At 47.0% G+C, this 12,761-nt stretch overlaps 1 protein-coding gene across 4 annotated transcripts in view; it reads right to left on the reverse strand.

Annotated features, from left to right (window-relative positions):
• The window catches only part of Clstn1 (calsyntenin 1), a 63,811-nt gene that overhangs the window by 27,230 nt on the left and 23,820 nt on the right, over positions 1 to 12,761 (reverse strand). For all 4 annotated transcript variants that reach the window (XM_078025235.1, XM_078025234.1, XM_078025232.1 and 1 more), the window contains exon 2: positions 1,730 to 1,852. In XM_078025235.1, coding sequence (XP_077881361.1) covers positions 1,730 to 1,852 — 123 coding nt within the window. The remainder of the gene's footprint in view (positions 1 to 1,729; positions 1,853 to 12,761) is intronic.

A 12,761-nucleotide genomic window follows, 5' to 3' on the forward strand; every position in this document is an offset into this window, starting at 1 on the left:
TGCCTCAGTGGTTGAGTGCCCCCTGAGTTCAATCCCTGGTACCGCCCCCACCCCCAGCCCCCACCAAAATAAATTTAAAAAATGGGAATGTCAGAAAGAAGGGTACCACCTTGCAGGCTGGGGAGGGTTATCACTCTTTTTCTTTGTTTCGGAGGAAGTTTTTGGTACTAGGGATTGATTCTAGGGGAACTTAACCACTGAGCCACATCCCCACCCCTCTTTGTTTTGAGACAAAGTCTCCCTAAGTTGCTTAGGACCTCACTAAATTCCTGAGGCGGGCTTTGAACTTGGCAATCCTCCTGCCTCAGCATCACAAGCCACTGTAATTACAGGCGTGTACCACCGCACTGATTCCTACTTGTAAAGCATCTGGACGGATCCTGTTACAAATGCTGTATGGGCAAAGGTGCTATCAGTACACGCGGACCACGCTCCACGGGCCCCACATGGTGGTGGACGAGGCACACATGCCACATTCCAGAGGAAGAACAGACCAGTGACCACACAGGTATGCCCGGGCTATGCTCACGCAGGTCCACAGGACACTGACCGTGGCCAGCAGGCAATGTGAAAACGACTTCCAACTTGGGGAACCAGCAATGTAATACCACCCAGCTGCTAGACACAAGTGCTTGAGTGTCCAAGGCCTCCTCTCAGGTCTGTGGACAAGCGTAACTTGCTCTGTCCCCCATGCTGACACACACAGCACAAGCTGGCCCCAGGCTGTTCTTCTGCCATGGAAGTGGCACAGAAGAGAACAAACTGCAAGTTCATTTCTCCAGCAGGGCTTCCGAAACAACCTCACACATGTCCCTTAGTTTGCTAAAATGAAATTAATAGGCTGGGGTCATGGCTCAGTGGCAGAGTGTTTGCCTGGCACGTATGAGGCAGTGGATTACCAACAAATAAATATTTTTTTTAAAGATAATTTTAAATAAATCAAGTCAAATTAACGCATGACACATTTAAATGAGCACATCCAACTGCTCCTAGTTTTGCCCAGGCAAACAGAGCACTCTTTAATAGGGAGTTTTGATCTGCAGAATGTCACGTAAAAACTGCTCTTTAAACATTAACTTCTCAATGTCGTTCTGACTCTGAGGACAAGAAAGGGTGAGGCAGCACGCCCCTCCATCAGTTCAGGCCAGCTTTGATTTGGAAAGTGCCACCAAGTGTCAGTAGCACGGACCGTTGCCTCAGGATGAAAGTCTCCTGGAGATGTGTCTCCAGGAAGGTACAGGTGTAGGCCACAGACTTACGAACCCACAAGCTGAGCCTACTAAAAGTAAACCTGGGCAAAAGTCTCCATAAAGACCGTTCAGCATTTTCAGTCTTTATAGGTAACTAAAATCTAGGTTCAGGAAATGCTGGGCTGGGAGTCTGGGGCCTTGAGAGGCAAGGGAGTGGGTGAGAAGACCCCCAAGGGCTGCTCCTCATCACCACCCGCAGCCACCTGTGCCTGCTGCAGCTAGAGATCCACTGGTCCAGACACCATCCACCCAGGTGCGTGAAGCTGAGGCATGTAATGCTGTAGTGAAGTTAAGTATTTTGCCTTTCAACAACCAGAACAGGTTTTTGTAGTGACTACCAAGAGGAAAACACATCGCCTCAGAACCAGGGCAGGTCCAGCTACCGAGAGACTCCCAAACAGGCTCAGAGCCATCCTAACAAGTGCTGAAGCTCCGCTCCAGTCCAGATTGGCCACGAGGGACGAGACCTACATGCCTACCTGCAAAATGCAGAGGAGCATCTTTATCCAGGGCGATCAGCGGGGGATCAAGCAGCACCGTGTTGTCGTTCTCGGTGACGATGCCATGGTAGGTGGGCTCCAGCCACGGCTTGTGTTTGTTGACTGGGTTGAAAACAAAGCAGAAGGAAACAGGGGAGGTTAGGGTTACTGTTGTGAAGTGTCTTTGAAGACACACTTTTTTTTCCCTTCTCTCTTTTGTGGAGCTGAGGAGGCGGCAGTGGGCCTTGTGTGTGCCAGGTGAGCTCTCCACCACTAAGCCACACTCCAGAGCAAACCTAGGTAAAACAAAACTCCCGCTAGACTGCAATTGGTTGTAGTGTTCAATATTGAAACCAAATAAGACAAAATCCTAAAATTCTAGAGAAAGTCCTGTAGAATTCATCTGTCCATGAAGCAACTGGAAGTAAGAAAGAAACTGCTCTAGAAATTGAGATGAAAAAAAGGATCAGTGGCTACAAACTCAAACTACTTGTTTTTAGCCAATCACAGGTGTTTACGAAGAACAAGGCTCTCTTCTTTACATCACCATTGCTTAATGACTGCCTGTCATTTTAAATCTTCATTTCAAAAAAAATGCAAAAGATGAAAAATACTGATTAATATAAGATTACAAATATATTAAAATAAAACTAAATGCAAAATTTCTTTAAAAAAATGAAAAAAGAGTGTTTAAGAATAATTGCACTTGAGCATCACCAACTTGGGGTCAGATTCTGGCGCCCTTTTATGAGCCAGGTGACCTTGAGCACAGCAAAGGGCCTCTCAATCCGGATTTCCTCTGTAAACCGGGACCGCCCTCCTCACAGGGGGTGGATCTCCTTCTGGACAGGCGCTGGAGCTGCTGTTCTGGCCTCTGCTCGGCCACTATCTCTTCGGCTCTTGTGTGCTTTGCTTTGCCTGGGGTGGGCTCAGGGTCTGTGCAGGACTTCCTCCAGGTTCTGGCCACTGGGTCCCCTGAGCTGGCTGTGCCCAGCTTCTTGTGACTCCCGCACAATGTGGCTCCTTTTCCTCTCCTTTCTACCTCAGAAGTGCCAAGGCCCCCCCCACCAAATGACTAACTAGGGCCCATGTCATTGAAGCTCATTGGAAAAGCTGAGAATAGTGTGAGGACTTGATTTCGAGCCCAGTCTATTGGCCAAATGAATCCTTTGAGTTCTTTTCTGCAAGTGCAAATCAACCCAGAAGCATCCAATGTCACCATGTGATACTACAGTCATACACCACACTGGTGACATTTCAAGAGACCAAATATGTGACGGAGGTCCCATGAGACTGTACCACCTGGTGGCTTTGCAGCCCTCTCGGTTTGTGTACACAAACTCTGTGAGGCCCACACAAAGCTGGGACTGCCTGACCTGCCCCTGCTGTTAAGCAATGTGCTTCTCCACTGCTGTGCAGTGACTTGTGCAGTGACAGAGCCCCTGGGCCTTGCCTGCCCCTTCCCCAGATAGCTGAAGAGTCTGGAGTGAGCAGGCACATGGGGCCTGTGTGTGCAAGGGAAGAGACCAGAACAAAGCCACCTGCTCACCAACCAAAGACACTGGCACCAGATACACCTGCACAGCACACCCAGCCCACAGCAAATCCTCCGGCCTCCGCTTTCAAAACAAGGCCAATCCCTGGAGTGGGTCTGGAGAGCACGGAGATGTTGTACTTTTGCAACATGAACAGCTCTAGAGGATGCAAAATAAATTTGGCACTCCTGAACTAGGCTCCAAAATGGGAATGATAAGAAATTTTATGTTACGTATATTTTGCCACAATTTTAAAAAATCCACACACGTGAATAATCCAGGATAAAGCAATGTCCTGTCACCTCTATGCTCACCTCAGCTGTCAGCAGCCCAGTAACCCTCTCCCCACCTCCACCCACCATCACTCCTCCATGGGGCGGGGAGGCCATGGGACTCCTCCAGTGGTGGTTCCCAACCCTTGTAGTTTCTAAGCCCACTAACAACAAAAATCATGGACAGCCTCTGCGACGTCTGTGCCTGTCCATCTATCAACTTCACTGTATTGGAAATTAAAACAAGGAAAAAAATATTTATCCATTCTTTAAAAAAAACCTTATTTTTAACATAATATTTTTATGATGATAACTTTTTTTTAAATACTGGAGACTGATCCCAGGTACTTTACCAGGGAGCTATACCCCCAGCCCTTTATATTTTTGAGAATCTTACTATATTACTGAGGATGGCCTCAAATTTTTGATCCTCCTGCCCCAGCTTTCTTAGTCACTGGGATTACAGCCATGTGCCACCACACCCAGCAATAAGCATACTTTTAAAAACAATGTTCACCAAGAAAAGCAGCATGTCCTACGTTTCTGCAAACCTTCTTGCCATCTGGCTTACAGAGCCAGCTGGGCTCCCATCTACCCGCACATGCATCCTGCCCCACGCTGCCCCTGCAGCACTCCATTGCACATTTGGAAGGAGGGGAGAAGATGGACTCCGCCCCAGTGCCTCACTTTGGTTCTGATGCAAGGCCTCTTCCAGCTCCCTACAGCAGCTCACATCTCCCTCCCTCCATCTGTGCCCCAAGCAGGGAGAAGATGGACCCCTGGAACCCAGCCACCTGGGTGAACCCTGCCTGGGCCCTGCCCAACCTGCACTTGTGGGCCTCGGTATCCTTATTTGTAAAATAGGACAATGACTCTGGAAGGTGACAGTCAATGCACCCAGTGCTCAGGACAGCCCGGCACTCAGGACAGGTGGAGGAGGCTGCGGTCCTAGCCCACCAAACCCTGTGAGGGCATGGCCTTCTGTGCTGCTCGTTCCAATACCCTGGCACTGTGCTGAGCACCAACTTGCTGAGGCCCTACTGGTGCAGAGAGGGTCAGACAAGGAGCCTCCTGGAGTACAAATGAAACCAGCTGCCCTGCTCTGGACTCTCCCGTAGAGAAGACGAGAAGACGGCTCTGGAGCTGGTTCGACTTGGGGTTTAGCACGGGAGGGTGCCCCCGGCTTCTGGAAGGGGTCTAAACAAGGAAGCTGGGAAATCCAGAAGCAGCACAAGAACCAAAGAGGTCAAAAGAGAGCTTCTGGGAAAGGCTACTCTGGTTCAGTTATGGAGGACTCAATATGAGATTCAACCCAGATCACAGAGACCAAATTCAAAATGTCTTTGAGACTTGTCTTGTCCCTCCCATGAGCTGCTCCTGGACCGGGGATCTGGCGAGGAGAACCTGGCAGCACCACAGCCCTCCTCCGTGATGTACCACAGCTCGAGAACTGGCCTCACAGCAGCCTTCAGTCCCAGAGAGTCCCTGGGAGCACAGTGCAGCTCCACTCTGCACTGGGTTGGACGCCTCACCTCTGCTGGGCCTCAGCATCCTCTCCAGGCATCTTCTTAAGTGAACCGTGCCGTGACGCACATAGGCTGAGACTCGCCTGCAGTGGCCAGCACAATGGAAACAGATCATCGTAAACTAGAGTGTGGCCGAGTGCAGTGGTGCACATCTATGATCCCGGCAACTTGGAGGCTAAGGCAGGAGGGCCACTCCTCTGAATAAAGGCCAGCCTCAGCAACTTAGCAGGACTTTGCTTCAAAATAAAAACAAAAAGGGCTAGGGATGTGGCTCAGTGGTAAAGCCCTACACCGAAAAAATTGAATTTAAACAGTATGAGCATTCTCCAAACGCTGCATTGTTTATCATCAATCTATCACTTTAAAACAGTTTGATTTGCCATTAATAACAATACATGATTATAATCTGTTTTTTAATACTTTTAATATTTTAATAAAATCACAAGCAGGATAATAAGACTAATGAATCATTCCAGTATTTGAATCCATAAAACTCCTGAAAAACTAAATGAATTTATTGCCTTTATTAACCTACTGGGAATTGAAGACACTAGGCAGAGAAACCTGCTGGAGGCCTGCAGGGACAGAACTGTGACCTGCTGCCTTAATGAAAGGCCTACAGCCTAAAATGGCTGTGGGTTCAGGGGAAGCAACCTCATAGCTATAGTCCCAGCTCTTTTATCTTTCCCAGCATTCTAATTTTATAATTCAAAATTTCTAAATTGCTCCTTTAAGCTGGCAGAACAATGAATAGATCTGGCCAGTTCCAGAGACTGAACTTTTCAATATTTAATGAATGGTATTTTTAATATTTCATCACATTCAATTTGCATTATAAAACATTCATAAGCACAAGTGACTGATGTTTCTGTAATCATTTCCCCCCAAAAAATCACCAAGACAAGAGACCACTGGCCCTAAGCGTAGGGATGTATCACCCTAGTAGCCTGTTTATACTTAACTCATGTCATCACATCCGAGACCATTAAAACCAACTATATTTGGAAGAGTACAGCACTAATTTAAAATAATGAACTGGCAAAGCTGGCAGCCAGACCCGGAAGCACAGGGCACGTCTGGGATACACATTCATTATTTTAGGACGTGACTACTTTTGTTGTGGTCTCAGTGGATTTTATTCTTTAGATTGTCATAGATTTTTAAATCAAGATGAACAAAAATCAACTCAGGGTTAACTTTACATATAAGCTATGTTCGTGGTTCTGAAGTAGCTCAGTGGCAGAGTGCTTGCTCCCAGCACACAAAAGGCCCTGGGTTCTACCCTCAGCACTGGAAAAAATAAAATATTTTTTTCAAAAGTTATGCATCCTGGGGCTGAGGTTTGATCCTCAGCACTGTATAAAAATAAATAAGATGAAGGTATTGTGTCCATCTACAAATTAAAAAAAAAAAAGTTTTGCATCCTGAGCATACCCCAAATCTGTGGGATAAAGAGTGGCAGGTCCTTCACCCGAGTGGTAAGCAGGAGAGTCCAGTAGGCTAGTCTAGAGCCTGTATGCTGACCACAGCGTGCCTTGGTGCTCTGGATGGCACCCTGGACATCAACCCACCACCACGAACCATTCCCTTCTTATTTACTCATTTCTAAGCAGAACTCCACTATTTCCAAATAAGATTTGATGTGTGCTCCTCATTCACTCACCTGGGTGTGTCATATGGTTAAATAATAATAGCTGAATGTTTACCAAGATTGCACATTTCACCTATAAATCCTAGAAGATTTTGACCTTGATCCAGCAGAAGCACCTGAAACTAAGGAATACTGCCACCAGGTGGCGACAGGTATCCCCAGCTGCAGGCTCCAAATCACCCCTCTACACATCCTGCTGCTTGGAAGCCTTAGGCCCTCTGTTGAGATGTATGCACAGATATGTTTAAAATCTCCAGCTGATTCCTTTTCTCAAAATACATTTGGAGTTGGGTGTGATGGCGCACGCCTGTCATTCCAGCAGCACAGGAGGCTAAAGCAGGAAGATCACAAGTTCAAAGTCAATCTCAACAACTTAGCAAGACTTGGTCTCAAAAATGATTAGAAAACAAAAAAGGGCTGGGGATGTGGCTCAGTGGTTAAGCACCTCTGAGCTCAATCTCTGGAACCCCACTCCCTCAAATTGGAATAGGTATGATATTCACACAGTTTTGAAACCAAAATATAAGAAGACATTCCCTAGTGCTTCCAAGTACCATCCTTAGCTATGAATTCTTTTTTTTTTAAGTATTTATTTTTTTAGTTTTTAAGGTGCACACAATATTTTTATTTCATTTTTATGTGGTGCTAAGAATCGAACCCAGTGCCTCACACATGCTAGGCGAGCATGCTACTACCACTTGGGCCACATCCCCAGCCCCTTAGCTATGAATTCTTAAGTTAGGCTCAATCACCCTGGCCCTTCCAACCAGGGATAGCAGGTCAGCTGGTGCCAAACTCCTTTCCTGAAGACCCTAGTGCATGAGGTTCGCTGCAAGGGGCTTTCTCTCATGCCACCCGAGCCACCTGGAGAGCAACACCCGTCTGCATTCCAAAAGGGCATGACTACACAGAGAGTACACAGGAAGCACGATGGTGAGCAAGAGGAGCAAGGCGCTCAGTGATGGGCACTCATACAGCCTCCATCTCCAGTGTGCCTGAATCTCTCAAGAGAGGGACACAGGTCACAGATGCTCCTAGCTTAAGGTCAAGAGCCACAGGCCTTGCTGAAGTCATAGGGTGGGGAGGTATAATGCCACTAGGAGTCTGGAAAGCAGAGCACATGTATAGGGATGACCAGAACTAGCGAGCACATGAACCCAAGTTAAGGAGCACAGAAGGCACAGAGGAAGGAACAGACATGGCTCACTCCAGCACAAGCAAGACCAAGACCATGCCCCTCCAAGAATGTGAGGAGGAGGGCTGGACCTGACCCGCAGCACCAGCACTGTGGGCGCCTCTGCACACAGACTGCAGGCAGAGGCCTTCTGGGGTAGGATAGGAAGGGCAGGAGCCTTGGAGTTGGATGGAACTTGGCTGATGTGCAAATCCTGCTCATTTGTCCGTACACGGAAGCTGTTCATGTGTATGGCTTTGTTTGCTTGCTTTTGCAGGGCTGGGGATGGAATCCAAGGCTTTGAGTCTGCTAGGTGAGAGCCGGGAACACACTGCTTATCCGCCCTGCTCAGGTGACAACGCTGCCTTCCTCTCTGGCTTTCTTGTGAGGACATGAGTGAAGGCCCCCAGCTCCCCGTCACCAGCCACTAAACAAGTATTTCTAATAAGTTCATCATAAGCAAGAGCTAAAGAAAGGCAGAAAGACCAGGACTGAGACCTGGGACTCCCAAAGCCATTCCCAAGGATACCTCCCAGTTAGCATCACCAGTTAGCAATTTAGGCTAGAGTAAACCCCACACCTCAAACCTCCTTGGAGGCCTGATTTTATCCTTTTTATTCAGCAAAGGAAAAGAGAGAGGCAGTATTATGCAATGATACTGCGAAGTTTTACTCCAAAACATCAAAAAAAGACTTCAACAGAAGAGGAAACTTTAATCAACCAAAGTACTGCCCTGGGCACATGAAATTTACATAAACTCTCCTTTTCAGCTGAGGCTCTTCCCAGTAACAGGTCTGTTTACTACACCATCCATTTCTTCTAACTTTGTAAAACATTTTAAAATTACTTTTTTTTAAAAAAACCTAAAACCAAACATTTCCAAAGGATCTCCAAATTCTATAAACACAGGTTTAAGGGTTTCTTCATCATAATTCCAAGCAAACTCAACTTGAAGTGCTTGAAATCAGGCATGGTGGTGCACATCTGTAATCCCACCAACTCTGGAGAATGAGGCAGGAGGATCACAAATTTGAGGCCAGCCTCAGCAACTAAGCAAGACCCTGTCTCCAAAAAAAAAAAAAAAAAAAAAAAAGTGCTAAAGATGTGGCTCAGTGGTAAAGTGCTGCTGGCTGAGTTCAATCCCCAGAACCAAAACAAACAAACAAAAAAACCCTGATATATTAGACACTGTTTAGACCAGGGTTTCTCAACTTCAGCACCACAGCATCCTGAGCCAGATGGTAATTCTGGCTGTGGGCTGTCTGGTGCCTTGTGGATGTTTTGCTGCACCCAGGGCTTCCCAACATTAGACAGATGCCACTGGTACCCCCAAGTTGGACAGCCAGAGTAGTCTCTAGACACTGCTACAAACCCCAACTCCCTTGAGAATCAGTGACTTGTACCTACCTAAGAAAACCAGTGTCGCCACATTAGGACAGCAGGCACCACATCAGTGTAAAAACCAAAAACACCTGCAGTTTTTTTACATTAAGTAAACAAGCAGTGTGAGACTTCTGTTGACCCACGCAGGCATTGCGCACCTGCACACACACGCACACAGGGCCCTGCAACACTCAGCCTTATGCATCGAGTTTCTGAAAGGCGACAATGGCTTCAAAAGCAGAAGGTCTAGACCCACACTGTCTGTGGGTTTGCAGGCTTGGAAACCTGTCCCAGGCATGAGCTGGCGGGCAGGCTGGCCAACACAGTTCCAGAAATGAGGGAGCCGCAAAATGCTGGAGACAAACAGGGCAGAGCGAGAGCCAGGGCTTCTCCTGCCACCCCAGCGGCACTGAGTGGCCGACAAAGAGGGGGAAGTGGGACCAGCCCTGGCCTGACTGGCAGCCTGAGAGGAGCCCCGGGAGTGGAAGCAGGGGTGAAAGAGGCTGCAGTCTGGCATCTGGGCTTCCACCCCACACAGCCACCAGGGAACCGCCCGCCTGGGACTGAGAAGAAAGGGGTGCTGTGCTGATGGCGGGTGGAGATAGGGCCTCCAGGAGGTCGTGAGAGGCCCAGCTAACGCTGTGCTCTCTCACCACATCAAAAAGCAGCAATAGGCCCCTCCAGGCCAGGCCTGGAATATGCGCCTGTCATCCCAGCGACTTGCAGGGGGCTGAGGCAGGAGGATCCCAAGTTCAAATCTAGCCTTAGCAATGTAACAAGGCCCTAAGCAACTTGGTGAGACCCTGTCTCAAAAAATAAAAAGGGTAGGAATGTGGCTCAGTGGTAGAGCAACCCTGGGCGCGGTATCCAATTTAAAAAGAAAACAAAAAAGCCATTTCTGCATTAACTGATATGATCATGTGATTAACTGAAGGGATCACGTGTACTGAGACAGTAGATTACTGATTTTTGAATGTTGAAATAGCCTTGTATACACGGAATAAATCCCATATGGTCGCAGTGTATAATTCTTTTTATACATCCTTCAATTTGATCTGCCAATGTTTTGTTGAGAATGGGTTTTTTTGACAGTTTTACTGACATTGCTGTTCAAAAAGATTTTTTTCTCAGTATGCTTCAATTCACTTCTGTTTTGATCTGAATATTCTACTGACTTGTACATATTCAGTTTTGTACATTCCATGTCAAATACAACACATATTTACGGAGCCCTGGCCCCCAGTCAGACACTGTGCTTGATTTTGCTTACCATTAAGACTGATTTTTCAAAAGATTTAGCTAATGTTTAGGAGACAGCCAGCAATAGTCACAGTGCTATTTTTGAGAAGTCAGGATCACAAATGTGCTTGTAAAAATTAGGATACAGGAAACAAGGCCAGGCATGGTGGCACATGCCTATAATCCCAATGGCTCCAGAGGCTGAGACAGGAGAATCGCAAGTTCAAAGCCAGCCTCGGCAACTTAGTGAGGCCCTAAGAAATTCAACAAGACCTTGTCTCTAAATAAAATATTAAAAAGGGGTGGAGGTGTGGCTCAGTGGTTAGGTGCCCCTGGGTTTAATCCCAGGTACCAAAAAAAGAAAAAGAAACCAGGAAGTTCAAGCATGACAACACATGCCTGTAATCCCAGCAGCTCTGGAGGCTGAAGCAGGAGGATCACAAGTTCAAGGAAAACCTCAGCAACATAGTGAGACCCTGACTCAAAATACGAAAATAAAAAGGGCTAGGATGTAACTCAGCTGTAAAGTGCCCCTCAGTTCAATCCCCAGTACAAAAAAAAAAAACCACACACACCCAGGAAGAATTAATGTTTCTGCTGTTAAATCTAAATGCTAAACACAACATCCCAAAAGACAAATAACAGTTAACTGAAAGTTTAGAATGATAGGACCTTCTAAAGCCAAGGTCACAACATTTTCAGATCACAGATTCTTTTTTCTTTTTAAAAAATTTTTGAGTTGTAGGTGGACATGACACCTTTCTTCCACTTACTTATCTCTATGTAGTACTGAGAACCTGAGGACCAAATGTGCTAGGCAAGCATTCCACCACTGAGCCATAACCTGGCCCAATCATAGATTCTTTTGAGAAATATAACAAAAGCCATGAACCTCTTCCCCAAAAAAACACCTGCAAACCCACAAAATACTCAGCAGCTTTAAGGGACTTGTGACACCTGCAGAAGCCAGGCAAAAACTACTGTTCCAACACCTCAGAAACCTGGCCCCACTGGACCTCTGACTGTAAAGGAGGCTTCTGGTATGCTGGGGGTCAACAGTCTACTTGTATGTAATTGTCTTCAGCAACAACATCTTAACACTCTGCGACTTCCCCTCGCCCTATCCCAGGAAGAAGTAGGGACACCACCTGCTGCGTCTGTAGAGGGCTTAATGGCTAGTGACACAGAAAGGCTGAAGGTAACATAGTCCACCTAGGCTGGCACAACAGTGTGCTTTGCACAGGGGCGAGGAGTGCACGTGATGCTTCTGTGCTGTTTCCCAGCGGTGCTGCCCATGGGGTGTCTATTCCAGCACTGGAGGTGAAATAACCAAATATTCCTCCACTTTCTTGAGAAAGGTGAAAAGGTAGCCGGCAAGCTGGAAGGGCAGGCGGGTGGGCAGATGGACAAATGGGAAATACAGACGTTTCCCTTTGAGATGGTCCAGGCTGGTCTCCAACTCTTGGATTCAAGCACTCTGCACCCCCTCCCTCGGCCTCCAGTACTGCTGGGACTCTGGAACTACAGCCGTGTACCATCACGCCCTTCTGGAAGCAGTTCCAGGTTTCTCTCTGCAGGTTTGCTCCGCACGGCCACTGGTGCTCAGCCATAAAGGACACTTAGCACTTTTTCAGTTTTATTAGGAAAATATTCACATTGTAAAGACGCCTCCAACAAGTTTTTTAAATGTTTACATAAGGGCTGGGGATGCAGCTCAAGGCAGAGCATGTGTGCTCAGCCTGTTTCCCACCTACACCAAGCTGACATCAAAGGGTTGCCCTTCAGCTAACCCTTAGCTCATTTTTCTACTGCTCAGGTTTTCACAAAAGGTTGTACTTAATTTTCCCATATCTACAAACCTTCCTAGCAGGCACATAAGAATACTTCAATGGCACCTAGGTTGGTGGCACATGCCAGTAATCCCAGCAGCTCAAAAGGCTGAGGCAGGAGGCTCACAAGTTCAAAGCTAGCCTCAGCAACTTAGTAAGGCCCTGAACAACTTAGTGAGACCTATCTTAAAATAAAAAACAAAAAGGGCTGGAGATGTGGCTCAGTGATAAAGTGCTCCTGGGTTCAATTCCCAGTACTAACAGTGGCATTAAGTGCAGAAGTTACTTTCCTAAACAACTTCTTTTTGACTCAATATTAAGATCCACTTATAAATCTAGCAGGCCAGGCTCCAATCCCAAAACCTAATGAGTAAGGCTGATGGTCTCATCTGCATTCCATGCTTACTCTGATTTGGGCTTCAT

This window comes from Ictidomys tridecemlineatus, chromosome 11, assembly GCF_052094955.1.
Source record: "Ictidomys tridecemlineatus isolate mIctTri1 chromosome 11, mIctTri1.hap1, whole genome shotgun sequence".
Taxonomy (NCBI): Eukaryota; Metazoa; Chordata; class Mammalia; order Rodentia; family Sciuridae; genus Ictidomys; species Ictidomys tridecemlineatus.